Source organism: Saprolegnia parasitica, assembly GCF_000151545.1.
Source record: "Saprolegnia parasitica CBS 223.65 unplaced genomic scaffold supercont2.54, whole genome shotgun sequence".
NCBI lineage: Eukaryota > Oomycota > Saprolegniomycetes > Saprolegniales > Saprolegniaceae > Saprolegnia > Saprolegnia parasitica.
In genome coordinates, this window is record NW_012156448.1 from 79772 (window position 1) to 107501 (window position 27730).

At 60.4% G+C, this 27730-nt stretch overlaps 6 protein-coding genes across 6 annotated transcripts; 5 read left to right on the forward strand and 1 right to left on the reverse strand.

Annotated features, from left to right (window-relative positions):
• Positions 1-104: 104 nt before the first annotated feature.
• Positions 105-2161, forward strand: SPRG_09815 (hypothetical protein; the record flags this gene model as incomplete). The annotated part of the gene is made up of 10 exons (XM_012349465.1): positions 105-378; positions 424-471; positions 518-662; positions 714-887; positions 937-1017; positions 1071-1154; positions 1202-1444; positions 1547-1924; positions 1984-2077; positions 2139-2161. Exons 1-10 carry the CDS (start codon positions 113-115, stop codon positions 2159-2161), a joined length of 1536 nt encoding a protein of 511 aa, XP_012204855.1. The 5' UTR covers positions 105-112.
• A 1170-nt stretch (positions 2162-3331) lies between these two features.
• SPRG_09816 (aconitate hydratase) lies at positions 3332-5867 on the forward strand. The gene is made up of 2 exons (XM_012349466.1): positions 3332-3425; positions 3530-5867. The coding sequence occupies exon 2, from the start codon at positions 3604-3606 to the stop codon at positions 5806-5808; it is 2205 nt and encodes a 734-aa protein (XP_012204856.1). The 5' UTR covers positions 3332-3425; positions 3530-3603; the 3' UTR covers positions 5809-5867.
• A 32-nt stretch (positions 5868-5899) lies between these two features.
• On the reverse strand, positions 5900-6533 carry SPRG_09817 (hypothetical protein; the record flags this gene model as incomplete). The annotated part of the gene is made up of 5 exons (XM_012349467.1): positions 6433-6533; positions 6305-6388; positions 6171-6251; positions 6030-6118; positions 5900-5984 (listed from the first exon to the last, which is right to left on the reverse strand). Exons 1-5 carry the CDS (start codon positions 6511-6513, stop codon positions 5900-5902), a joined length of 420 nt encoding a protein of 139 aa, XP_012204857.1. The 5' UTR covers positions 6514-6533.
• A 395-nt stretch (positions 6534-6928) lies between these two features.
• On the forward strand, positions 6929-7330 carry SPRG_09818 (hypothetical protein; the record flags this gene model as incomplete). Its single annotated transcript, XM_012349468.1, has 1 exon — positions 6929-7330. The coding sequence occupies exon 1, from the start codon at positions 6974-6976 to the stop codon at positions 7328-7330; it is 357 nt and encodes a 118-aa protein (XP_012204858.1). The 5' UTR covers positions 6929-6973.
• Positions 7331-7533: 203 nt separating this feature from the next.
• Positions 7534-9952, forward strand: SPRG_09819 (hypothetical protein; the record flags this gene model as incomplete). The annotated part of the gene is made up of 3 exons (XM_012349469.1): positions 7534-7629; positions 7676-7777; positions 7835-9952. The coding sequence occupies 3 exons, from the start codon at positions 7534-7536 to the stop codon at positions 9950-9952; spliced, it is 2316 nt and encodes a 771-aa protein (XP_012204859.1).
• Positions 9953-10011: 59 nt separating this feature from the next.
• Positions 10012-27685, forward strand: SPRG_09820 (hypothetical protein; the record flags this gene model as incomplete). Its single annotated transcript, XM_012349470.1, has 8 exons — positions 10012-10869; positions 10914-13840; positions 13903-14627; positions 14675-17540; positions 17909-20112; positions 20157-26002; positions 26053-26235; positions 26284-27685. The coding sequence occupies 8 exons, from the start codon at positions 10012-10014 to the stop codon at positions 27643-27645; spliced, it is 16971 nt and encodes a 5656-aa protein (XP_012204860.1). The 3' UTR covers positions 27646-27685.
• Between the last annotated feature and the right edge of the window lie 45 nt (positions 27686-27730).

Consider the following 27730-nt stretch of genomic DNA (forward strand, 5'->3'; position numbering starts at 1 on the left):
TGGCAAGTCGGAAAATTCAGGTATTTTTTTACATTCTTTTCAATTGTTTCATACAAACATCCAGTGTAAACACCTAGCACGCGACGTTCGAATCAGGATTCAGTTTGCCAAGATGCCCCAGTACGGTGACGTCGTAACGGGCCCACCCCGCGACGAGGACCGCGCGGCCTTGATGGCCGAGGATGGCCGCGTCATCGCCGTGACCGTGCCACCGACGTACGGCGAGGTCGCGACGCCGACGCCGCCGGAAGAGCAGGCGCGCCAGCGCGCCGACGAAGAGGCTGCGACCCGCGAAGAGGCGGCTGGCGACCTCATGCATGGCGTCAACTCATTCTGGGCCGTGCTCTGGCCCGTCTGTGTTACCATGGTCATCGCCAGGTACCATCGCGATGGCTCGCCCAAGTGCTCACGGCCATGACGTAGCTTTGCCGTGGTCAACTTTCGAAGCGCCGCGCTGCAGGCGTCGATGAGGTAGAGCACCATAATGGCTTGCTCGTTGCCATGACGATGGTCGTAGCACGTACCTCGTGTACAACGAAGTCCAAGGCGCCAAGACGAGCACGGTTGTCGGCCACTCGCTCGTCAACGCGCTGGTTGTCATTGGCTTTGTGACCGTCCTCACCTTTTGCATGGCGCTTCTCTACAAGTTCAACTGCATGAAGGTATAATCTCGACGGCATGGAATTCAGCGGTGCGATCTCTCGCATGCGTAGCTGCTCGTGGGCTACATCATGTTTTCGTCGTCGGCAATCCTCGGCTTTGAAGGCGGCCAGCTCGTCGACACCGTCTTCAACGACCGCTTCCACTGGCCGCTCGACTGGATCTCGTTTCTTTTCATCATGGTCAACTTTGCCTTTGTGGGTGTCGCCGCCATCTTTTACCAAAAGGTACAGGGTTCGATCCGCGCTCGTCTTCGCTGACAACGTCGATTTGCAGGGTATCCCAAAGCTCGTGCAGAACGCCTACCTCGTGCTCGTAAGCGTCATTCTCGCGTGGCAGTTTTCCATGTGGCCCGAGGTATGTACGCTCTGCGATCCCCGCCGCCGTGGCTCATATGGATGCTGCATCAGTGGACGACGTGGATCTTTTGCTTTATGTTTGCCTGCTACGATCTCTGCGCCGTCCTGACCCCGTGCGGGCCCCTCAAAGTGCTTGTACGCGCGCTCAATCTCAACCTCAATTGTGTACTAACTTTGAACAGATTGGCCTCATTGAGCAAAAGCAAGCGCCGATGCCCGGGTTGCTCTACGAGGCTCAGATCCGCGACGGCGTCGGCAACCGCCGCCAGCAGCAGCATCAACAAGAAGAGCAGCAGCAACAGCAACAACAACAGCAGCAGCAGCGTCCGCAGCAGCCACCGGCGCCCGTCAAGTCGACGCCGGCGGCCCCGCGCCCCCGCGCCGCCCGCCGGACGCCAGCCTGCTGCCGAGCCGTCGACGGCGTCGTACACGATCGAGCTCTCGACATCGCATTCCGACCACGTCGTCGACAACACGGTGCGCTTGTCCGTCTTGCTTGCATGCGCTGACAACGGTCGTGATGCTAGCCCTTCGAGCCGTACCCGTGCGAGACGGAGGCCGAGTTTGAGGCGCTTCTCGGGGCCTTTTACCAGCGCTACAGTCCCAACGACGTGTGGAAGGTCGAGCAGGTCGCGGCCAAGTTCTTCCTCAAGCAAGACCGCATGTGGCCGTCCATGTTCCACAAGTACCTCGTGTGCTCGTGCGGCACGGCCAGCACACCCTGCGACGTCCAAGTGGCCATTGACATGCGCAACGCGCGGCGCGAAGAGCGGGCGGCGGACGCCGAAGACGACAATACGATCAAGCTCGGGCTCGGCGACTTCATCTTTTACTCGGTGCTCGTCGGGCGCGCGGCCATGTACGACTTTTCCACGTTTGTCGTGTGCTTTCTTTGCATCCTCATGGTATTACTATACTATCTATCTAGTACTATCCTGGATTGATACATGAGGATTGATATTAGGGACTTGGCGGCACGCTCTTTCTCCTCTCCGTGCTGCACAAGGCGCTGCCGGCGCTCCCGATCTCGATCTTCCTCTCGATTGCTTTTACTTTTGGTCGCGTGCCACCTTTGTCGACTTCTGCAACTTTGTCACGGTCCTCCCGTCCGCGCTGTAGATGGTGAAATGCTCGACGACTAGGAACGTATAACAAGAAGGAAGACGCCACCGTCGGCCATGTATGTATGAAGGCTGTGTGTTTATGGCAGACGACAGCAACACTAAAGGAGATCTCAAGCAGTTGGAGGCACAGCGCTGACTAAGGCGTCACAGCACCTGGCTGTCAAGCCTGAGGGCGCAGACGACCCAGTTCTTGCAAGGGCCGAGACCGGTCGGCTATCACCACACATGAGCTCTTGTACCGATACCTTCAAGTCACGGCGGAACAGGCGCATGGTCAGCGTGCCATGTGCCTGGTGTTGACGCAACTCGCAGCATTACGTAGGCCTATGGACGCTGCTTGCCAAGTAGGCGCCGCCACGTCGTCGCCCTGGTTGCTCTTGGGCATGCACTTGCATGCACAGGAAGCTGACCCATTTCAACCGCTCCACCTCTGTCCGACGAAGCTCGCTCGAATCTGGAGCGTTGGGTCCTTGACCAACGACTACTGCCGCGTTGGAGGCGTGCTGTGCACATGCCCGTCGAACGGAGAATGAGCTCGTTCTACACCAAGTTGACCTCGCGATCGACGGCGGCCATCGTCGTCGACCGCCGGCTTCTTCAATACGGATGGCGCCACCCAGTTCCCGAGCCGCCATCCGAGCTTATTTGTGTCCACGGCCATGTCGCAAGATTGCACTTTGTAAAAACGTGCGGCGGCGACGGCGACGGCAACCGTCCTGCACGTCGGTGTCGGTGTCGACGACGGTGTCGGTGTCGGCGCCATCTGCGCTGGTGGCGCCACCATCTCGCCTGCGTCGGTCCGCGTCATCGCGGCGATGTTCCGCCAAGCGACCAATCGCATCGCGGCGCGGCTAATGACTGGTCAAGAATCCTTCAGGCGCCATTTGTCATCCTTGGCGGTGATTGGCTGTTTTTTGCGGCACCGTATCCGGAAGTCCGGATACAGGCCTTCGTGGGGTTGAACTGTAGCCTCTCGTGTGCAAATCGGGTGCATTTTTATTCAACAATCCCATAAAAATAGTGGTCATTTTAATGTCGAGCCAGCGGAGGAAGATTTGAAAGAACTTGGCGTTTGTATACTAAGGGCGCGCTGTTGACGAAACCGACGCCGCAATGATCAGCGTGGAATTCCGCAAATTAATATCGGCGGATCCCGCGGAATTTATTAAACGTGCGGCGGAGGCATTGTCGTTTTCACGCCAAGAAGACAAGTAGCAACATGTTGTCCGCGTTGACGCGTTCGGCGCGCCGCCAGGTCATGGTGCCCTCCTCGATGGCCACGGTACGCAGTCATGGCCGATGCGCGCTGCCTTGACGTTGCCGTCAATGCAAGCCGCGTGCAATTTGGACCAGAATGGGTGGGCTAAATGAGATTTGTGTGTGTAGCGTGCGGCCTCTTCGACCCCGCTCTCGGTCTTGGACCCTGCCGGCAGCCCACGATCGACGAGACGTACGCCAAGATGGAGAAGAACCTCGCCATCGTGCGCAAGAACATCAACAAGCCGCTTACGTTGGCCGAAAAGATCATTTACGGCCACTTGGACGACGCCAACTTTGGCGTGCCCAAGCGCGGTGAGACGTACCTCAAGCTCCGCCCCGATCGCGTTGCCATGCAGGACGCCACGGCCCAGATGGCGGTTCTCCAGTTCATCTCGTCGGGCCTCCCCAAGACGGCCGTCCCGTCGACGATCCACTGCGACCACTTGATCACGGCCGAGAAGGGCTCGGTTGAAGACTTGAACACGGCCAACATCGTGAACAAGGAAGTCTACGATTTCCTCTCGTCGGCCGGCGCCAAGTTTGGCATTGGTTTCTGGCAGCCCGGCAGCGGTATCATTCACCAGATCGTCCTCGAGAACTACGCGTTCCCGGGTGGTCTCATGATTGGTACGGACTCGCACACGGTGAACGCCGGTGGTCTTGGCATGTGCGCCATCGGTGTCGGTGGTGCCGATGCCGTCGATGTCATGGCTGGTATGCCGTGGGAGCTCAAGGCCCCCAAGGTCATTGGTGTCCACTTGACGGGCAAGCTCTCGGGCTGGACGTCGCCCAAGGACGTCATCCTCAAGGTTGCCGACATCCTCACCGTCAAGGGCGGTACCGGCGCGATCGTCGAGTACTTCGGCCCTGGTGTCGAGTCGATCTCGTGCACGGGTATGGGCACGATCTGTAACATGGGTGCTGAAATCGGTGCCACGTGCTCGACGTTCCCCTTCACGGAGCGCATGGCCGACTACCTCGTCGCCACGAACCGCCCGGGCATTGCCTCGGCGGCCCGGTCGTTCGCCGCCAACTTGCGCGCCGACGACGGTGCCCAGTACGACCAGATCATTGAGATCAACCTCGACCACCTTAAGCCCCTCCTCAACGGCCCGTTCACGCCCGATCGCGCCAACGTTGCCGGCGCGCCGATGGCTGCTGCCTCGGCCGAGAACGGCTGGCCCACGGAGCTCAGCGCGGGTCTCATCGGTTCGTGCACCAACTCGTCGTACGAGGACTTGTCGCGCTGCGCCGACTTGACGCAGCAGGCCAAGGCCGCTGGCCTCAAGTTCAAGGTCCCGTACTTTGTCACGCCCGGCTCGGAGCAGGTCCGCGCCACGATCCAGCGCGACGGCATCCTCGACACGTTCAAGGAGGCTGGCGGTACCGTCCTCGCCAACGCGTGCGGCCCGTGCATTGGTCAGTGGAACCGCACGGATGTCCCGATGGGTGTGAAGAACTCGATCGTGACGTCGTACAACCGTAACTTTGCCAAGCGCGCCGACGGCAACCCGGAGACGCACGCCTTTGTGACCTCGCCCGAGATGGTCACGGTCTGCTCGATTGCCGGCACGACCACGTTCGACCCGGAGGTCGACTCGATCACGCTCCCCAACGGCAAGCAGTTCAAGTTTGATGCGCCCCACGGCAAGGAGCTCCCGCCCCGCGGCTTTGACGCTGGCGAGGACACGTTCCAGGCGCCGCCCGCCGACGGCTCGAAGCTCACGGTCAAGGTCAGCCCGACCTCGGACCGCCTTGCGCTCCTCGAGCCCTTTGACGCGTGGAACGGCGAGGACATGCTCAACATGCCTGTGCTCATCAAGGCCAAGGGCAAGTGCACGACCGATCACATTTCGATGGCCGGCCCGTGGCTCAAGTACCGTGGCCACCTCAACAACATCTCGAACAACATGTTGATTGGCGCCGTCAACGCCGAGAACGACAAGACGAACGAGATCGTCAACCAGCACACGGGTGTGTGGGGCAAGGTCCCGGACACCGCCCGCGACTACAAGGCTGCGGGCATCTCGTGGGTCGTGGTCGGCGATGAGAACTACGGTGAAGGCTCGTCGCGCGAGCACGCGGCTCTTGAGCCCCGCCACCTCGGCGGCCGCGCCGTCATTGTCAAGTCGTTTGCTCGCATCCACGAGACGAACCTCAAGAAGCAGGGCATGCTCCCGCTCACGTTTGCCGATCCGGCCGACTATGACAAGATTACGGGCAACGACAAGATCTCGATCGTCGGCCTCGACAAGTTTGCGCCCGGCAAGCCCTTGACGCTCCACGTCACGCCGGCGTCGGGCGCCGCCTTTGACATCACGGTCAACCACACGTTCAACGACGAACAGATTGACTGGTTCAAGCACGGCTCGGCCCTCAACTTGATGAAGAAGCTCAACGCCTAAGTTAGTTGATGGACGTATAATTTTATAGTGCAATGCAGCTTGCTTCTTCCTCTGTAACATGGATCGATCATGCTGCTGCTTCTCGTCGCGTCTACCTCGGGTACACACGCTTGCCGAAGGACGCGCAGCCGAGTTCGAGCGCCAGACTCGGCACGTGTACGACGGCGACTATGTACCTAGATAGATCGTGGATGGGAGGAACCTGCGGCGAGGGGGCGTACCAGAGGTAGATGTAGTGGAGCTCGTCACGGAGGAACCGCGACAGCATGAGACTCCCGACAAACTGCGCGACGATCTGCGTCGCATTGGCCTAGGTTGATCACCGCCATGAAGAGCCTTCTCGGGCAAAGGAACCGTCGTACAATGGGGCTGCAGCCCGACGCACCCCGCACGAGGCCGCCGAGGCTCACGGCAAATCCCAGCAACGCAAAGACCCACGCCGCCTACATCAACAAGGTCCATCAGCCGCGATGGCCGCGCTGCCGTTGCAGCCGACCTCGACCGAGGCCGTGGCCAGCGCGGCCATGTCGGATGTCGTCACGTTGGCCAGCGGCGGCAGCGCTGCAAGGACGTTGCGCGCCTGAGGCTGCATGAGCCATGCTAGAACGAAGCGCTCGCATGTACCCGACTTCGCCATGCCATGCCCGTGAGCATGAGGTGGCCCATCGTGAGGACAAAGCGGGCAGGCACCAAGACGTCGTTCATGGCTGCTTGCTAAAAACACGCCATTTTCCACCGACGGTTTCGCTACAAACGTCCGGATACGAGCGGACTGGATACCACGCGTGTGCTAATCGCACCCAATTTGCCGCATCGGTTGCCTACAGTATTGGAACCCACTCAGCTTGTACCAGTAGTCGTAGCGCACTGCAGGGGATTGCGTTATTGACCTGACAGCTAGCAGCCCACCAGCACAGCCCACAACCAAGCTCAACACCGCAAGCTCAAGAGCCCAACAATCGCAGCCAAGATGCGAGCGTGTTCTTTTGCTTGGTCCAGTGTCATGTCGCAGATCTGATATCTTGAAGTGTTCGGGTTTGTCTGCCTCTTTGTAAGCTTCGGAACTTGATAGATTATCAAGTGTAAGTAATTGTCGAACGTTCGGATTGCAGCTCGTTTGGCGCTGGTTGTTGGTTGTTGCTCACTTTACCCATTGCCACCGAAGATGCCCGCCACCAAGCGCGCCTGCCCGACCGCCGACGCTGTCTGCGCCAAGCGTCCGTGCGTGACGCCTACCGACTGCTCGCCACTGGACGACGACATTGCCACGGACGAGCGCGATGCAGGCCATCATCACAGTCGGTACGCGACAGCGGCCCTGCGCTTTGGCGAATGCCATCCCACACATGCCCGCTACTTGTACAAGGCCAAGCTGGCTGAAATTGAGGAGACTGACGGCGAGACGGTGCGAGCTGCCGCGATGCGCCGCTACCTGGACTGCAGCGACGAGGCCAACGACGGCGACACCGACACGGGCCTCCAATGGAGTGACGACGACGACGACGACGTCAAGAAGCCTTAAGCCGTGTCAGTTATTCTATCCTTACTGTGCCTAGAATGCACCGTGTATTTATCTGCTCTTGCGTCGGTGGCAGGAAAACCTCTTTCCTAGCTTGGCTTCTATCGAATTATGGAGAATTACCTATAAAACGCACCTCCACAACATGCCGTTTGAGAGGGTTTCCATATCTTGCACCTCTTGAAGATCCGCCCGCCAGACGCAGGATGGGCCCAAGCAAGTGGGGCCTCGCGGTGGCCTCGATCGGCGCCGTGCTGAGCGCTCTCGTTGACGCGCTGACGTCGACCGTGCGCTTCCAGCCCGTAGGCCGCATGCCATGCGCAACCACGGACGCTCATGCCTGCCTAGCTGCCTCCCGGGTCATTTCTCTCGACGCTCGAAGACACGCCACTCCACATCTCGAGCCTTGCGCTCGCCGGTGTCGCCAATGATACGATCTTGCACATGCTCGTACGTAGCTGTTTGTGATGATGACCACGAGATGACCATGCATGGTACACTACGCAGGTGGCCTGCGCCCACGGAACAGTCCGCAGCACCGACGCCAGCGCCTGGGTTCGCGCCTGGACCATGTGCGATAGGCCCGCGTCGTTTGTCATCGAGACCACGCTCGTCGACGCCAACCAGATTTTAGGCAGCCTCGTCTACACGCCTGATGCCCACTACAACTTTGACTGGTCGTCGCCGGACCTCTCGTCGCCGTGCGTGCATCGCGATCAGTCGCCCGAGACACTGTACTTCATTGCAATCGAGGCCGCGCTGCTAGCACCCTCCACCACCGACGCGCTGCTTGCGACTTGCGCTGAACCTCTCTCGACATCGACGGTGCGCCGCCTGGCTTTTCTCTTTCCATCCAATCACGTGGCCGTCCCCGTGTCGATATTGGCCGTCAACAATCCTCCGAGCCTTGAGTTGCCAACGGGTGTCGACGTGGCACCGGCGTCGTGCACGTTTGCAGCTATCGTGGCGACAGACATGGATGTCGACGAAGTCGCCAACGGCGCTGGCATGCTCACGCTCTCCATGAGTGCACCGGCGTTAAGCGCGCAATACCTTGCCTTTGCCTCGTCGAGTTTGGTGCGACACCAGCTCCAGGTACTCTCGACAGCACACTTGTCGCGCAACAGTGTCAACAGCACCGTCTCGGCCATTGTCGTCGAGGGACCGCTGAGTGGCCTCAACGCCTGGCTTCAAGGCCTCTCGGTGTGCGCATTGCCCGAAGCGACTTCGACGTCGTGGACGCTAAGCATCGCTGACAATGGCAACTGCGGCAGCTCGAGTAGTGCGACGGCAACGTACGCCATGGCAGTGTCGATCACGCCGACAATACTTCTCGCACCGGCACTGACTGTCACGACCCCGACAACGACGCTGGTCATGACCGATCCGACGGTTGCCGTACCCCTCGGGCTGCAAGGGACTGCCGGGCACGTTGCACGCACGTCCATCACCCTTGCTTCGCAATTCGGATACATTGGCGTGCCCACCTTGCCGTCCGACGTTGAGATCGGTAGCGACCGGTACATCACCGACGTCTCGCTCCGCTCCACCGGCATCATTGCCCAGGAGCGCATCACCGTGTCTTCAACCTTTACCAAAGAAGTGCAGATGCTTCGAACGACCGCGGACGTCGGAAGCACGATCGTCGAAGCCGTCGTCGTCGTTAGTTTAACGTATCTGGGCACGACGGCGTCTGCTGTCGTCGACCTCACCGACGAGTTTGGCTCGGCGACGGCAGTAGCCACCGCACTTCAATCCGGGTTGACCAACGCCGGCGACATTACCGTGTCGCGGAGCCCGCCCGATGCCCAAGGTGGGTGCACGTGGAGCATCACGTTTGCGTCCTTGTCGGGATCGACGATTCCGCTGCTGCAGGCCACGGTGCAGAGCTTTCCAGCGCCGTGGTCGGGCGTCGGCAGCCCCGTGACAATTGCCCGCACCGTCGCCGGGTCGTTGGTTCCCCCCGTGGTCGCGGTCGCCATTCCCGATGCGACGGTGCAGAGCGGTACGTTTGTGCTTTCCGTCGCCGTCGACGCGGCGTGCAACGGCGCCACGTCCGCGTCGTTCACGACCAATCCGTTGCCGTACAACGCACTGGCGACCGACGTGCAGGTGGCGCTCACCCAAGGCTTTGTCGACACCGTCGTCGTCACCAAAATCGAGCCGTTTACATGGCGCATAACGTTTGTCGCCAACACCTATGTCGACTGCTTGGCAGGCGTCGTCGTCGTGCCGCAGTTTCTTGCTGGAACCGGCGCAAACTTGTGTAGTATGTGCCAGAACGGAATTCCGTCCATGACGGTGCAGACGCTTGCCGTCGGTAGCAAGGCCGTCTTGCCGACAGACAATTGGCACTGGACGGCTCTGCTGGACCCGCCGCGCAGCGTGTCATTGCCTTTGCTCACGAGCCCGTACGCTCTCAAGCAAGCGCTCCATACGATTGGCGCGACAGCCGATCTTTCGACGAGCGATTGCTTGACACCGACGCTTCAATGCACGTGGACGATCAGCTACAGTGGACCACCACTCCAGGTATCCCTTGGCCCAACGACAGGTGCGCTGCAACTTCAGCATCGCGTTCTGAGCCAAGGTGCGCTGTCGATCTGCATTGCGCCGCTGACCTAATGACGTATGTCTGTGTAGGGCGGCAACCGCTCACAACACCGTGGATGCTGCACTCAAATATGAGCCGCCACGCGGACATCCCTGTTGGCATTTCGGACATGCGGCTCACGCAACTGGTAGCGTCCTTGATCGATGACTCGACGGCAACAGCGATGACGCTTGCGCGTGACGCGTACGATGTGACGTGGCGGCTCTCTTCGGCACGGCCAAAGCACGTTTCGGCGACAACCGAGTCGGTAGAGAGTGTCGTCGTCAGCACAACGCCCCATCTACCATCGGTGCAATCGGTGCCGGGGCAAGAGCACCACCTTGTCGTCCGAATCGGGAAGACACCGGTGCTGGACAACGTCATCGAGCAGGTGTCGCTACATTGCAACGCGATTGGCGGGTCGTTTACGATTGGATTTCGTGGCGCCACGTCGGCACCGATTCCGACGTCGAGTACATTGGCGCAGCTCGCAGATACGCTTTCAGCGATGCCGACGCTGCCTAGCGTTTTTGTACCGTCGTCGTCGTCGACAACGGCGTCCATCTGCAGCAATACAGTCGTGTCTATGTGGTTGAGTACACCGGCCATCGTGCAGGTGAGCGTCGGCGCCACGGTGCAGCCCGCGATCCAGACACTCCAACTGACCGTCCCGCTGCCACCGACAGGCAATGTGACGGTGTTTGCTCAATGGACGTATGCGGGTGCGACAACGACGGCACCGCTGGTGCTTACACCGACGGCAACGGCACCGTTCGCATCGGTGCTACAGCAGCAGCTGGCGGTGGCGTTTGCAACGATCGGCGACGTGATCGTGACGCCGTCGGCGCAAAACGTCCTTGGATTGTTCACGTGGGAGATCACGCATATATCGCTGCATGGACCCGTGATACCGCTGGTCGTTCTCAACACGTCGGTCGTCGGCTCGTCGGTACGCCTTCATGATGCAGCGATACGGTAGTAATCAATGGTTAGGCAACTGCGACACTGCTCCGGCCCGGAAACCGACGCAACGCGGTAGCGACGGTCGTGTCGCGCAATGACCAAGTGCCGTTCATGGGTACTTTTCGGCTCCAAATGACCACCGCCACGGCGTCCTGGACATCGACGCAGCTCGCATGGCAAGTCTCGGCCGCCGATCTTCAAATTGCGCTTCACTGCATACCAGCGCTCGGCGCCGTGCGTGTGACATCAACGGTCGTCTCGATGACAGAAACCCATTGGCAAATCACATTTTTAACCTCGGCGGCGGCGTGGACAGTGGCAGTGCTCTGGAACGACGGCCGGTCCGTGCAATCCTGCGGTGACTGCGTGACACCGACGTATCCGTACACGCTCACGCCAGATCCACAACTGCACGTCACGACGACGACACCCGATGCAGCGTTCGATGGTGCTTTCTCTGTGCGCTACAACGGTCATGCCACCGATCTCTTGCCACTGCGTGCGTCAGCGACCATTCTTGAAAGTGCGCTGAATGCCCTTCTCTCGGGTACACAGCAGGTGGTCGTGACGTCCTTGCCGATGACCAACTACGTACATCAGTGGCTTGTAACATTTCTCTCGCTCAACCCAACGCCGACCCTTACAGTCGACACGACAAATGTCTCTGGCTCGGGCGTCTATGCGTCGATCGACGCCGTCCAGACCTCGATACCCGGCGCCATCGGCAATGTACCGTCGCTCACGGTGGGGCGCCTGCCTTCGCTGGTGTTTGCCGATCCCATCCAAGCGGTGTTGTGCTTTACGACCGTACGAAATGGGTCCCACGCTGTTGGGGTGCCGTATCAAGCACTGCAACTATGTAGCACGTGCCTGCTCCAGTCGGCGCAACAGACGCTGCACTTGACGAGTTTGGTGCCCATGGGCGGCGCCTACCACGTCTCGCTGCTTGGCGCATCGGTCGTGATTCCGATCGCTGCGCCTCAGAGCCAAGTGCTGCTGCTGCTCAACACGCTTACCCGCGTCGTGTCTGTTGTCGTGACGACAACCCTCGGACTTGGCTACCAGTGCGTCATCACCTTTGATCCGATCGCGGGTATTGTCCCAAAACTGAGTGTGGCCGTGGCTGCCGTCACGGGGGCCAACGTCCAAGCTTCGGTAGTTGTAAACGATGCCGGCAACGCTGTTGGCGGGACCTTTGCTGTGCGCGCCGGTGGTCGCACGACACGCCCGGTGGCGTTCAATGCCGAGGCGGCAACGATGCAACGAACGCTCGGCGCTCTTCTCGGCAGCAAGACAACGGTCGTCCGGTCGGCGATTCCGACGATTCCGAATGGTTACTGCTGGGCGATCACGTTCTACCCTGACGTATCGATCGACGTCGATGTTGTCCGAGGATGCAGTCCGACGCCGCTGGCTGCTTGCGGTCTCGTTGGCGCCGGCGCCGACATCCAGCGTGTCGAGCTTCAAAGTTTTGAGCCACCGGATAGCATTTCCTTTGTTGCAGGCGACCAGACAACGATTCGGGTACCCGTCGGCGCATCGGCACCCGATGTGCAACGGGCGCTCCAGGGCTTGCCGTCGTTCTCGTCGTCGGCCGTCGTAAAGGCGTCCGGCGTCACGATGGACGAGTGGTACATCACAAACTACTCGACGCCCGCCCATCTGCAAGTCGTCGGGCACGGGCTCACGGCGACGTCCGCGTCGATCGTCACGTTTTACAGGTCACCGCTCCGCCTCGTGGGCTCGAGTTTGAGTCTTGCGGCAAGCGCAGCGCACCTTCAGTACCAGCCACATCTCGGGTTGTACAATCATCGTGTCGATACCATTGTCGTGACCACTGAGACGGCCGCGGCGTCATTGGACGTCATTGTCCCGCCAGCGTCCGCGGGCCATCTCGTCGCGACCGATCTTCCCCAACTGCTTGTCGTCCCCTTCACGGGTAGTATGGGTGTGCCGAGTGTGGACCTTCGCTATGTGGCAGTCGATACGCTCTCGTCGATGGTCACTGACGTGGCAGTAGCAGACACCGTGTCCGTTTCAGTCCAGGTGACGTCTGGTGTTCAGTTGGTCCTACCATTCAACAGGAACGCTCACACGTGGACGTTCAACGGAACACTTGTGGGCGCCGTCGACGCGCTGCACCGTCTCCAGCTGCAGCGATCCTCGCCGGCAACCGATCCCGCCGTCGTTTTGTACCGTGACAAGGCTGTGCTACGCGTCTCGGCGGTGCTCGCGACCAACCCACCCGTGGCACTGACGGTGACGGCGCCTCAAGGCACTGTCTCTGGGACGATTGTTCTCGGCTTTGATGTGAACGGTGTTGTCGATGCGGCATGGTGCTCCCCACCGTCGCGCTGCCAGTGCACAACCGACGCTATCGGGTACCCGTTCGTGGCGTCGGTGGTCGAAAGCGCGATCGACGCCATGACCGCGCGCTGCTCGCAAGTGCCGACGCAGAGCATTCAGACACTTGAGATGACGTTTCCAGTGCCGTTTGCTACCGTATCGCCCGAGGCGGGTGCCTTCTCGCTGCAGTACGACGGGTACACGACCCATGTGCTCTCGGGGCAGTCGACGCCCAGTGCCGTGCAAGCAGCGCTGTTAGCGCTGCCGTCCATGGCCTCGATGGTCGGCAAACTGGCCGTGACGACACGTGCCATGGACGCGTATACGCAGCAGTACATCTTTACGTTCGACCCGTCGCTTGCGACTGTGACGCCGTTGACTGTAGCGACGTCCATCTGGTTCCCGTCCAACAATACGCTGACGTTTTCGTGGGTACCGCAGCCGTCGCTACGCCTGCATTTCGCAGCTGCCGTCACCTGCACCGGCGACAGCTGTACGCTGCAATTTCTCGCGGATCTCCCCGTTCTCTCTGTCGCGTCCAGCACGCTCACGACAACCGTGGGCCGACCGCCGATCGTGACCATCACGGGTGGCGCGCCGCCTTCATGGATGTCGCGTTGCCGGCGTTTATGCTCCTGGGCATGCCGTTTCCATTGGACACGACGGCAAGTAGGATCCAAAAGGTGCTCGCCGCCACACTCGGCGACAATGTCGTCGTCACGACGAGCACCGATGCCGGCGTCGTTGGCTGGCAAATTACGTACAGCGCTGCGCACCACACGGTCCATCCAACGCTCGACTTTGTCGACCTCCCGGTGCCCCATCTGGCGGTGACAATGACCATCATCGATCCTGGAGTCATCGTCGCCTGCAGCAATCTCACACTCGTTGCAGCAACGACCTCCAACGCCGTCGAGCGCTCGATGCTGCTTCGGTTGGACCCAGCACCCGCCGATGCGACGAGTACGGAGCTTGATGCGTTGTCGTTGTTGCCTTCCGTCGTGTGCTACACGACCGTGGTGTCCGGTGGCAGCCAGGTGACAACACTGCCAGGTACGCCAGTAGCCTTGTCGAGCCATGTTCGACTCATCTCCAACACCGCCGATGCCGTCGTCAATCTCGTCGTCACGACACTGCACGGCCTCGTTTGGGTCGACCTCCCGCATCGAGACCTTGTCGAATACGTTGTGGGGGCGCCCTCTGGGGATCGAGCGCTGGAGCTGCGTGCGACGGCGTCGTCGCTTGTGCTCGCCTTGTCGTCCCTCTTGTACCAGGCGGCGACGTCGTACGCCGGGAACGACTCGGTGACGGTCGTCGTCGATGGCAATACGACGGTACCGACGGTGCTGTCAATCATTGTGGCACCCATGGACGCACCACCAAGCATTTATTTGGAGCGTACGAACACCTTCAACTAAAGTAGTAGATTCATCGGTGCGGAGTAGGTGCGTCATTGCGACTTCAAGAAGACACAACGGAAATGCTTCCGAGCGTCCGCATCACTCCATCGCCCAACTCTCGATTGGCTGCCGTCTACAACATCACACTCTCGGTTACCCACGGGACACTGAGCCACTTGGCGCTCGATGCAGGCGCAACAGTGACGTTTCTAGCGTCAGCGGAGAACGTATCGGCGATGGTGACATCGACAACGTATCGACCGTCGCCCAACTACGCCGGTCTCGATGCTGTCACGATCGATGTGCGTCCAATCTCGTCTTTTGCGTCGACCGACGCTCCTGGGATCGAAGCGAGTGCCGTCGTAGCTCTCCTGGTCGAAGCCGTGCCCGATCCGATTGTGCTAAGTCTCGCCAAATCAGCCAACAGCACGATAGTGGCGCATGGCGTCGAGGCAGTGCCACTGCCTGCCGTGGTGATCACGGCCGTCGACGTCACACCGTTGACCACCGACGTCTTTGTCCGTCTGCAGGTGACGACACACGTGGGAACCGTGACGTTTGGCTCGACACCCAGTGCATACAACCCCGCCAGTGTCTACTGCAGTGCACAAGTCGCCAAGCGCATTTTGGCGACGCTCTCGTACCGAGGACCAGCGACTGGCAGCGGTAACGACACAGTCACGATTCGGGTGTCTAGTACCTCCGACGCCGACACCTCCGTGCTGGCGCTTCCTGTTACGTACGTAAACGCTCTACCGCCGCTGACTCTACAAAAGACCGCCGTTGTCCTTCACGAAGGTGGCACGGTATCTCTCGACCACATTCTCTCCGGCGGCACCACGGACACTGTCGTGGCAGTGCGTACGAACGTTGGATGGCTGCGACTGGGAACCACCGAATCTTCCGCGTGGGTCAAACATCTGCTTGTACCGATATCTCGCGTCGATGAATTGCTCTACAAGCCCAGTGACCACTACCACGGGGACGACACCGTCTCGTTCACTGATCCGACGGGCGTTGTGGTGACCCTGCCTCTCGCCGTCTTGGCTACGAACGACCCACCAACGCTGAACGGGACGCTCAGCGTATCGCCAACGGGCTCGCTCTGCGGTCTCCAGATCGACGACGTGGATGGCAACGAATACGCCAGCAACAGCTACGTGCTAACTGTACAGTCGCCGACGGGGTCGTTCTTAAGCACCGGTGCACCCGGCATTCGCCTCCGCACGGTTCCCGATGGCATGACGCTTCAAGGAACCCTTGCAGCCATCAACAGTGCTTTGCGCGACTGCGTCGTCCGCTTTACATCACTGACGAGCGCCAATGTCACAGTGTGTGTTCAAGAGTATGAGACACTCCTGGCCGACCCAAGCCTACCCAAGTGCGTTCAAAGTACGGTGGAGATGCCGCAGCGTGCGCCGACACCCCCCAAGCTCACCGCCTCGGCGACACCGGTCACTGTGCTCGAGGACAGTGAGGTATCGATTACGCCGTTCTTCACCATCTCCAACGTCGATGACGCATTTGGCACCGTCACTGTCGTGTTCTCTGCCACAGCTGGGACGTTTGATTTGAGCACGATGGCGCCTTCTACATGTGCCACCGTGACCGGCGACAGTGTCACTGGGCATCCGAGTTGCGTGGCGTCCGTGCTAGCGACGCAGCCTGTTGTGTACCGCCCGGCTGCCAACGTCCATGGGCCCGACGTCATCACCGTTGATCTTGGTTCAACGTCCGCGATGCTCTTGGTCTGGATTCAAAGCGTCAACGATCCGCCGGTGTGGCGTGTCAACACGACGGCGTCGACATGGCGTGTCGATGCCACCGTCGTTACCTCGCGGGCGCTTCCCTTTTACGGCACGGTGCATCTCGACGATAGCAACGACTCGAATTCCGACGTATTGTCTTTGACACTGGCTGTGAACCATGGTATGCTCACGTATACACTCGTACCGGGTACGTCGCTCCAGGCGTCGGTGTCGCCGCCACGCGTCGTTGTTCAGGGCACGGTCGCACAACTCAATTTGTTCGTGTCCAGTCTTGCGTACACACCATCCCACAGCGCCACCGATGTTTTGTCACTCTCGGCAGTCGATGGGTCGGCGGTCGTCGCACTGGAGATAACTATACTTGTGGCGTGCCAGCCAGAGATCGCCGTTGTCACTACTGACGTGGTGGTCAGCGTCGGTGCCTCTAAAGTGCTCGACGGACTCTCCGTTGCATTGGCGTGCGGCTCACGGCTACAATTATGGACGCTCGAGCTTACAGTGCAATCGGGCACCTTGTACGTGCCGTCGCAGCCGAGTGCGACTCAGTACATCAAGCTCACACAGTCGTTGCGGGATCTTGATGCTGTGCTTCAGCTTTTGCAGTACACGGCGCCGGCGCAGCCGACGACCGATACCGTGTCGTTCCAGCTCTCCTCCAACGATACGACACTGCCCACCGCAACCGTCCTGGTGGAGGTGCGACAGCAGTATACACCACCGACTATTCTCTGCGACACCCTTTCTCGGAACATTCTTGCCGATGCAGCAGTGACGCAAGCCCTTGGCGACACTGTCATGCTTCACGGTGGCAGCGCCTCCACGTACGCGGTGACCGTTCTTGGGCAGTCGCCCATGTACCTGCAGTTGGACCCGGCGTCCGCGTCAATCTCAGCGTCGACGTTTGCACCGACGACGGAGGTGCTCTTTACGGGTCCGCTACCCCACGTTCAAGCGGCACTGAGCTTACTGACGATGCACACCAACTATACCGGCGTGCTACCGACCAAAGTCAACCTGACCGTAATCATTGCCAGTGTCGAGTCAATGGCACCCGCAACGAACGCGACCTGCAACGTTATGGTCGAGATTATGCCGACAAACCAAGCCCCGAGAATCCACGCCCAGCCGGGTCGGCAGGCGCGGTGCGGCATTCGCGTTGACGACGTTGATGTATTCTCAAAAGGCTGGTCGTCCTTGATGCGGTTCTCGATTGCAACATCCGTCGACGGTGGCTTTGGCATCGTTGCGCCAATGCCACCGACTGTGCAATGGGTCAACGAGACGATGCTCAGGCCTGGTCGATGGCGCGCCTTGACGTTCGAGGCCCCTCTGGAGCACGCCAATTTGCTTCTTGGATCGATTATTCTGAATGCGACAAGCGGCAGCATCGAGTATCGAGTCGACGATCTCGCCCACGGCACGTCACTTGCCCCCATATCGCGCGCCGTACGACCGAGTGCCGAGGCCAGCGGGTCGGCTCTGTCCCAACGGTTGCCTACCTTGACGGTAGCAACCAAACATGCACGGCGGGCAGCGACGCTTGCCTCCTACCGGGCGTCGCCGTGACGCCTACGCCCACCGATGCAACGCCGGTGCAAGTGTCGGCAACGACCGTGGTAGCCTTCGCACCTGCAATCCAGGTGGTGCAGACTACCGTCGATGTCCACCAAGATCAAGTGTTTGACGTCGTCGTTGCTGCCCCGGCAGCGGGCACCATCACGATGCGTGTGACGTGGCAAAGTGCCGGTGGTCTCGTAGGACAGTCGACGTTCACAGTCGATGCGACCGCTGTTGCAACAACAATGGAAGAAATCGGCGGGCGTCCGGCAGGCCAAGGCCTTGGCGGTTCAATGCAGTCGCAAGTGCAGGCGGCGCTTTCGACGCCGGCGCCGGCTCATATCGACGTGACGTACGGCCCAACAAGTCGACAACACTGGAAGGTGGCATTCGTCGTCGTCGCCACCGAGCTATGGACGTTTGACATGTCTCTGGTCTCGACGACTGGAAGCATCGTCGTGAGCGTCCAACCGAGTGCACTGCTATCTCACATCTCAGGGTCGTTCCAGCTTCTCTTTCAAGGTATCCCAACAACTGCCGTTGCTGCGTCGGCCTCGGCGCTCGACGTGCAGTTGGCGCTCGAGGCCCATCCGCTACTGCATCGCGTTGCCGTCACACGAACGCGACGACCCGACAAGAGCGGCGGGTTCGCGTGGACTGTCACGTTCCTCGACGCTGCGTACAACCTCCCAGTGCTGAGTGCCAACGCCTCAAGGCTCCTACCGCAGCCAGCATCGCTTCTGGGTGCTGGCAACCGGACGTTTGGCAGCGCGGCGACAGTGCACATAACGTCCTTGGAAGAAGGTTACGGAGTCCCCGATGTATACGACGTGATACTATCGGCGCAGCACGTCAACCCTGTCCTTCAAATCGCGGTCGTTTCGTCAGCGTCGCTTGTCACGGGCGCCTTCTCTCTCCAAGTCGCATTTCCCAACGGCACATTGCGAACGTCGACGCCGGTGCAGTACAACGCCGTCGCGATGGTCACCGACGAAGGCATTGACGCGAGCCTTGGTGGCCGGCAAGGACAGTCCCTTGAGGCAGCACTCGTGACGATGCTACCTGGTGTTGGCTGCCACATTCAGCGAACCGGTCCCGTGGCCAACGGCGGCTACACGTGGACCATCACCCTCTACAAGAGCCCCGCGTCGCTGCCTCCGCTAAGCGTCGTATCCGCCTCGGGTGGGCTACATGTTGCTGACGTTGTCGTGTCGACGGTGACGGCAGCCAATGCGATTGGTGGGACGTTTGTGTTGTCCTATCGCAACGAGACATCGGCACCGATTCCGTTTGATGCGTCGTCTAGTGCCGTGGCATCTGCGCTTTTACAACTGCCGACCATTTTCTGCAACGGACGGGGCCGCGTGCTTGTACGGGACTCGGACGTTGGGCTAAATCTTGGTCGAACGTTCTCGGTCGTCTTCTTGGCTCGGTGCCACGAGTCACTCTTCGAGACGGACCAAACGCCGATTGTGGTCGACGGCACAGGCTTGACCGGTCTCGGGTCATCGGCAGTTGTACGTGCAACGGTTGCTGAAAGCTACGGTACACTGCGACTCGCGTCGGTTGCAAGTGCGCAATCGAGTTCGGATACGGTGCTGCAGCGTCATGCCGGTCTCGACCTCATGCTCCAAGGACGGCCTCGGTATTTGAATCCGATGCTCCGTCAACTAGTGTACACACCAGATGCCACTTGGTTTGGGACGCTGGAGGTCTACTGGTCGACGTCCGACGTCGCATCGAGCTTGTCGTGGACGTCGCTAGCGCCTCAAACGATCACGGTGCGACCGCCGACGCGCCGCCACACGTTCTTTACGCTTCACGGCTGCCACGCTCTCGAAGACATGCCTCTGAGACTACAAGCATTGACCTTGACGACGCGACGCACGCCGTATTCGCTCGTCTCGCTGGCGCTAACAACCAACGTGGGGACACTGCGCTTCGGTGGCAGTGGCCCGTCGTCGCAACTCCATGTAACGACGGCCGTAGCGCGCATACCGTTCGTGGTGACCGACGTCGTCTACGAGGCGCCGATGCATTTCAACGGCGTCGAAGAACTCACCGTGGCGCTCGACGACGCTCCGCCCCAAGTGTTTCGATTTCCTGTCTGGTCCGTTCCAGACGCCCCGTACATCCACATCAACGGCTCGGACCGAGGTATAGATTCCCTTCAAGAGTACTGAGTATGATGATATATGTAGGTGCGGTAGCAACCGGCGTCTTGCCGCCTGTCGCTTTGAAAATGGCCCAAGACACCGTGCTTTCGATGCCCAGCGCCTGGGTCGAAGACTACGACGACAGTGCCCAGTTGTGGTTGTTTCACATTGCAACGTCTATTGGCAGTGTCAAGTGCTTGAACTTGATGCAGACGGTCGTCGTGACGTCAACACCGACGATGCTGCAGTTTCAAGCGCCGATCGCCAACGGCAACCGTGCCCTGCAAGGCATGACCTACACGCCGCCCAAGGGCTACACCGGTGTCGCCACGGTGACGATCGTTGTGCGCGGCACCAAAAGCTTCCTCGAGCACGTGCGACGCTTCGCTATCACAGTCACACCGGTCGTGACGCTGCCATCGCTTTCTGTAAGCCCCAGTATCTACAGGGCGGTCGAAGATCGATCGCTGTCGCTACCGGGCATTCAACTCGTGGCCGAATCGTGGACACCGGCGCAGTACGCAACGGCATCCGCATCGGCGCTGTTTCGAAGCGAAGTGCTGCGACCAGACACGGTCAGTGGTGCATGGGGCCAACACGACGACTGGCGCTACCGCCACGTATCTAGCACTAGCAGCAACCCACAGTGGTTTTCGACGCTGGACAATGTCCTCTACTACGCTGCCGACGACCCGGTCGCGGGACGCGAGCTGTTTGCCTCGGACGGTACCCGGTCCTGGCTTGTCGCGGATGTCTATCCGGGCTACAAAAGTGCGACCCCGACATCATTGGCAACGTTCAACGGCCGCGTCTACTTTAGTGCGTCGGGCCTCGACATCGCGTGGCAACTGCCGGTGACGACGTACGGCTGCAGCGCCGCGCGGTCCAGTCCATCCTTCCCAAATGTGCTCTTTGTCGTCACGATAACTTCCGTGTGGTCACCGTCGCGGGTGTACGACTGCCCGATCGGATACACCTGGATGACGACGGCGGACGGCATCCAAGTGTTCAACACCTCTGCGGGTGCCACCGAATATGTCTACTGGAACGAGTGCGGCTGGGACGGCTACACGTTCCTAGGCGCAACGCGCCAATATTTTCGCTTTGCCGACTCGAGCGCCACGGGTGGTATGAAGCATGCCGGCCGTCGGGTCGACTATCCTGTTGAATACTCGATGGCAACAGAAAACTTTGCTGGCATCGTGTGCGTGGCGTCGCCGACAACGACGCCTCTGCCGCCGCAGTTGTGGCACACCGACGGCACGACGACACAAAAGGTCCGTACGGCGTTGAGTCACCCAACCGCGCTGGCACCGATGGGCTCGCGCTTTCTCTTTTTCCAGGCATCGACGCTCGCGTCCGGGTCGGAGCTCTGTCGCTTTGACGGCACGACCATCTACGAGCAAGATCTCGCTCCTGGCATTGATAGTTCGTCTCCCGAAGGATTTACGAGCTTTGCGGGGCAAGTCTACTTTGCAGCCACGACGGCGACGACCGGCCGCGAGCTCTGGGTGACGTCGATCGCGGGCGCGAGTCCTTGGGCAACCAACGTGGCTGCCGATATTCACAGCGGTGCGCTCTCGTCCAATCCAACGTGGCTGACAGCGTGCGGCCTGCAGCTGTTTTTCGCGGCCGACGACGGTGTCCACGGACGAGAACTCTGGACATTCGATGGCGTCCAGGCGGCACTCGTGACTGACCTGCTTCCAGGCAGCGCCAGCAGTGATCCAAAGCATGTGACGTGCTACAAAGGCAAAGCCTATTTCCAAGCACTTGGAAGCATGACGACCGGCGTCGAGCTCTACGTGTCGGATGGCACGTCCGGTGGCACGATGCTTCTTCTGGACATTGCTCCCGGTGTCGCCAGTTCGAGTCCATCGTACCTTTCGGTGCAGACGCAGATGCGCGGCGGTGTGGCTATCTCAACGCTCGTGTTTTGCTCCACCGCGGTGGCGTCGACATGCCACTGGTACGGCTCGGACGGCTCGGCCGTTGGCACCAAGCCGCTCTGGAGCAGCACGACGGCACTGACAATCAACCCAACGACGTTCCAGGTCGGCAACCTCGGCAGCACGATGGTGTTTCCTCTCGTATCGACGACGACGTCGATGGCACCGGCACCACCGATGGCTCTGCAAGTTGTGGAACTTTCTCTCAACACGTCGATTGGAAGCGTCCGACTGCAAGCTTCCGAGAACGTACAAGTGCTGCAAGGTGGGTCGTTTGGTGCATCGACGCACTGGGTGCTACGAGGTGCCGTGCCCGATCTCAACGCAGCACTTGAAACGATGGTGTACCGCGCACCGCTCAACTGGAACAGCAACGCTCCCTTGGCGGCAGCGGTGCCGTGGCGTGATGCCCCGCCGCTCGCGACTTTGCACTTTACGTGGTCCGACATTGCAAACGCTCTTACTGACACTGCGACTGCGATCATATTTGTCCAGCCGGCGCCTGACCCGCCTGTATTGCTTGTCGCCCACGCCACACCCGTACCAGGCACGCATACGACCGACAACCTCTCCCCGTTGCTGTCGACGGTACCGACCCTGGTAGTGCCAGAAGATGTCGTGAGCATTGTACCCGGCCTCTCAATCCGGGCAGTCGATTGTATCTGCATTGGTGGTAACTACTGCAACGATTGCAACGTGCGCGTAGTGATCTCTGTCGCGCACGGCATGGTATCACTGCCGTCGACACGTGGTGTCGCCTGGGAACCGACGACATCACCGATGACGTGGCATCTCACGGGCAATGTTCCTGCTGTCAACCGTGCGCTGGGCCAACTCTCGTACCAAGGACGGGACAACTATTACGGAACCGACGCCGTCGTGCTGATCGTCTCTGTTCTCCAACCGCTCGCGATTTCGGGGCTCGAATCCACAGCCACCGTGCCCGTCGTTCTCACACCGGTCAACGACGTCCCCTACATCGTTCTTGGTGCTGACTATTACGACACGACGGAAGACGAGGCGCTTTTACTCCCTGGTTTTTACGCCGTCGACGCGGACAATGACAACGTCTCGGTCGCGCTCACCTTGGACGTCGGTGCGGTCGCAGTAGCACACAATGCAACTGTCGTCGTTGGCATCGGCACTGGCGACACGACGCTGGTCCTGAACGGGACACTCTCGATGATCAACGCGGCGCTGGCAACCCTCACGTACAGGCCACTGCGCAACTGGAACAGCGCGGTGGGCGACAGCTACGACACGCTACATATGCGCATCACCGACGTCGGCGGACTCGTTTCGTCCTGGCAAGTCACGATCTACGTGGCGCCGGCGCCCGATACGGTGCGCATCTCGATGCCCACTGTCGCATTCGGCACCGCGACGCCAGCGGTTGCACCGGTATCGCCGCTTCACACGATGGAAGGCGCCGTCTTGCGCATCGCCAACTTGTCGCTCTCGTGCGTCGACGCCGTTCCGACCAGCGTCGTTACGGCGACCCTTCGCGTTGCGCACGGCGGCTTGAGCGTCGGCGTTGCCATTGGTGTCCAACGCACGTCGTTAACACCGACGGTACTCCAACTCGTTGGCACGTACGCCCGCATCAACGCGGCGTTGGCAACGCTCGTCTATGCGCCAGCGACGCACTACAACGGCGCCGACCAGCTGACGGTGACTGCGACGGCCTACGACGAGGCCATGCCGGGCATGTTTAGTCTCACTGGGCAGCGCAACATTGGCATCTCGGTGCTGCCCATCAACAATGCGCCAGTATGGAGCCTCTCGGAGCGAACGTTTGTCCTCGACAAGTCGGTGCTGCAGCAAAGTGTATCGATCGATGACCTCTCTTTTGCCGACCCGGACGCGCTCGACGAGGTGTTGGAGCTGACACTGGAAGCGACATTTGGACATTTAACGCTCAACCCGCACGCCACTGTTGTGCTCGTTGTCGGTGCTGCCGCCCAGAGCTCGTACATCATTGCGCGAGGCACCCAGACGCAGCTCAACCTCGCGCTATCGTCGCTGCGGTTTGAGCTCGACTTGGCGGCGTACACGGGTGCGGAGGTGGCGACGGTTCAACCACGGGTCGTGGCCACGATCGACGACTTGGGTAACCTTGGCGTTGGCGGTCCCAACGTCGTCCAGACGCGACTCTACGTGCGGATCACGTCGATTCAAAACATGCCACCTATCATTACGCTTCCGGCAATGCGCATTCTGATCCAAGAAGACACACCGTACGCACTGCAAGGCCTTGTGATTACTGACGCCGACGTTGTTGATACATTTGGCAGCGAGGTGCAGGTGACGTTAGCGTGTGATCATGGACACTTTGATCTTGAATCGGCGACCGCCGGTCTCGACATCCTCAAGCATGAGCCTGGCCTCCTGCACGTCCAAGGGCCGTTGGAGCTCGTCAACTATGCTCTACAGCGTGCCACGTATGTCGGTACACGTGACTACTTTGGTCAAGACAGCATCGTGGTGACGGCAAACGATCTCGGCAACACGGGCACGGGCGGTCCACAGCAAGCGTCGGCGACGATGGCCGTTGCCATCGCGTCCGTGTGCGATCCACCGACGTGGACATCGACACCACCGACGCTTTTCTCGACACCTGAAGACACGCCGCTGCTGCTTTCCGGTGCGTTGCGTATTTTGGACGTCGACGCCAGTGTCATGGACGTCGATCGCGTATTGACGCTGTCCATCTCGGTTGCGGTCGGCGGCGTCCTGCTTGCGACGCACGCGGGGCTTCACGTGACGGCGTCAGCGGCTAACGATGGTGTCGGGCGTCTCTATTACTCGACGGCGACGGTTGCTGGCACAGTCGACGACTTGAATGCGGCACTGCGCGGCCTGATGTACATGCCTGCAGCCGACTGGACAACCGAACGTGGTGGTGGCATCACATACGACCGTGTGACGCTCGCCATTGGCAGCAGTGCCTGCGCATCGTCGGCACCTCCGAGTAGCATCGTGCTGTTGGTGAACGTGGCGCCAATCAACGATGCCCCGCGGCTGGCACTGCCATCATGGGTCGCGCCCGGCTCCATGGACGCTGCTGTCGTCGTCGACGAGGACACGGCCGTCGCCTTGGGCCCGATCGGTGTGACCGATGTCGATTCGACGACACTGGTCGTCACGATGCAGTGCTCGAGCGGCAGCGTCGCGCTGCCTTCCGCGCCACGCACCATGTGGTTTTACGCGGGCGAGGCCACCGGCAGCGCTTCACTGTCTTTCCAAGGCACGCTGGATGACGTCACCATCGCTCTCGCCGACGTGACCTTTACACCGGCGCCGTACTATGTCGGACGGTCCCTCATCGTGCTCAACGTCTCGGACGGCACGACCCATGGGACGAGCGCGACGTTTACAGTGACGACGCAAGCCGTGGCGACGCCGGTGCAGATTCTTGTACCGGACGAGCCACCGGTGGCGGCTCTCAATGCCACGACACGTCTCGGAAATGTGTTCCTCCCCACGACCATCACAGCCTTACATCTCCCACCGCCCCCGTTCACGCTCTTTCAAACCAGCATGGTGCAGCCTGACACAAAAGCCAATGCCACCGACGTGAGCACGACGTGGCGAAGCGCCGAGGCAAGCGCGGAGGCCACGTCACCAACGCACTTTGCGACGTTCCAAGGGCGCCTCGTGTTCCAGGCGACGACACCTGCCGCCGGCACCGAGCTCATGCAGACGTCGGGTGGTGTCACGACAGTGCTTGCCGATCTGTATCCTGGGCCATTGAGCGGCCACCCGACAGAAATGATCGTTTTATCAAGCGACGGCAACCTCTACTTTGCTGCCGATGGGATCGACACATCGTGGCGCATGCCGCCGTCGCACGCCGACACCTGCGGCGGCCTTCGTCGCAGCTCCGTGTCGCCGACCGTTGCCTTTGTGGTCGCCGATGCTACGACGTGGGACCCCACAGCGGTACGCTCCGAGGGCCTCGAATGCAATCTCATGCAACCGGTGGAGAATAGGTGTACGACTGTCCAACCGGCTACGCGTGGGCAACGACGGCGCAAGGCCAGGTACTCTTTGTCGGCACGCAAGGCGCGAACGGATCGCTTGCCGAGCCGCTAACGTACTTTGACCAATGCGGCTGGAACGGGTACACGTACGGCGGTCGAAGCCGCCACTGCTTTCGGTTTGCCGACTCGGGGGTATGACTCGAGTGCAAGGGGAAGACGATGCGCAATATCATGATGTAGACCACCGGCGCTTGCAAGCACGCGGGCCAGCGCGACTCGTTCCGCATCGAACTCGATGTGTCGACGAATAACTTTGCCGGGATCGTGTGCGTAGCAACGATGTCGACGCCGACGCGAGGGCGGGAACTCTGGCGCACCGACGGCGTCGTGACGGCGCGCGTCACGGACATCGCGATCGGCCCCGACAGCGCCAACCCAAAGTACCTCGCCGAGTACAACGGCCAACTCTACTTTCAAGCATCCACGCAAGACCTCGGCGCGGAGCTCTACACGTTTGACGGCACTTCTGCAACAATCGTGGCAGACATCGTACGTGGGAGTCGCAGCAGCCACCCGCGGGATCTCACCGTCCACGGCGGCGCCCTGTTCTTTTCCGCCGACTCGGACGTCTTTGGCGTCGAATTGTGGACGTTTGACGGAACGCACGCGCTCCTCGTGCACGATATCTGCACCGGCGTCTGCGCGTCGTCGCCAACGTCGCTTGTGGCGTTGCCCAACTGGCTGCTTTTCCAAGCCGACGACGGGGTTCACGGCGCCGAACTTTGGAAAACCAACGGTGCAACCACGTTGCTACTGCTGGACATTTACCCGGGACATATCGGGTCGGGACCGTCGATGCTCACTCGGTTCGGCGCCCACGTCTATTTTGCAGCCAACGACGGCGTGCACGGCACCGAGTTGTGGGTCACGGACGGCGACAGCGCGAGTATGCTCGTCGATATCGTCGCCGGCGCGACGTCGTCGTCGCCGCAGTACTTTACCGTGGCGTCCGCGGGCGTCCGCAACACGATGTCGGCGCCACCGACCCTGTACTTTGTGGCCACGACGGTTAACGGTCAACGGACGCTCTATGCGACCGACGGCTCGGTCGGAGGTACCCAATGGGTCACGGCACCGGTCGCGGTCGATGATGTCGCGCTGCACGCGATGCCACGACCGGCACTTGGGATTGCGCAGTCGACGCTCTTTTACCCGGGGAGACATCCGCAACTGGCGTGGGCTTCGATGTGGAATGGCGTGCAACCGTTTGCGCCGCTTTCACGTCCGCAATCGGTCTACCTCGTGGACGTCGACCAGTCGACAGCGCTAGCGACACTGACCATCTCGGCCACCCTGGGTCGTGTTGTCATCGCCACGACATCAACACGTGTTACTTTTGTCGTTGGCGCCAACGGGGTCCCAAGCTCGACCTTGACGCTACACGGTGCGATACTGGACCTCAACATTGCCCTTCGCGATGTCTTGTATGTGGCCCCCGCGACTGCGGCCGGCGACGACACGGTCGCGCTCTCGATCGCACGGCAAGGCGATTGGTTGGCCCCAAGCACCGCGTCGTTCCCGGTGCGCCTTTTGTCGCAATAGCCACCACGATGACGCACCAAGAAATATATTTGAACCAAGTCTTCGTGTCTGCAACCAGCAGAAACAACCAAACGTTCGGGTGCAT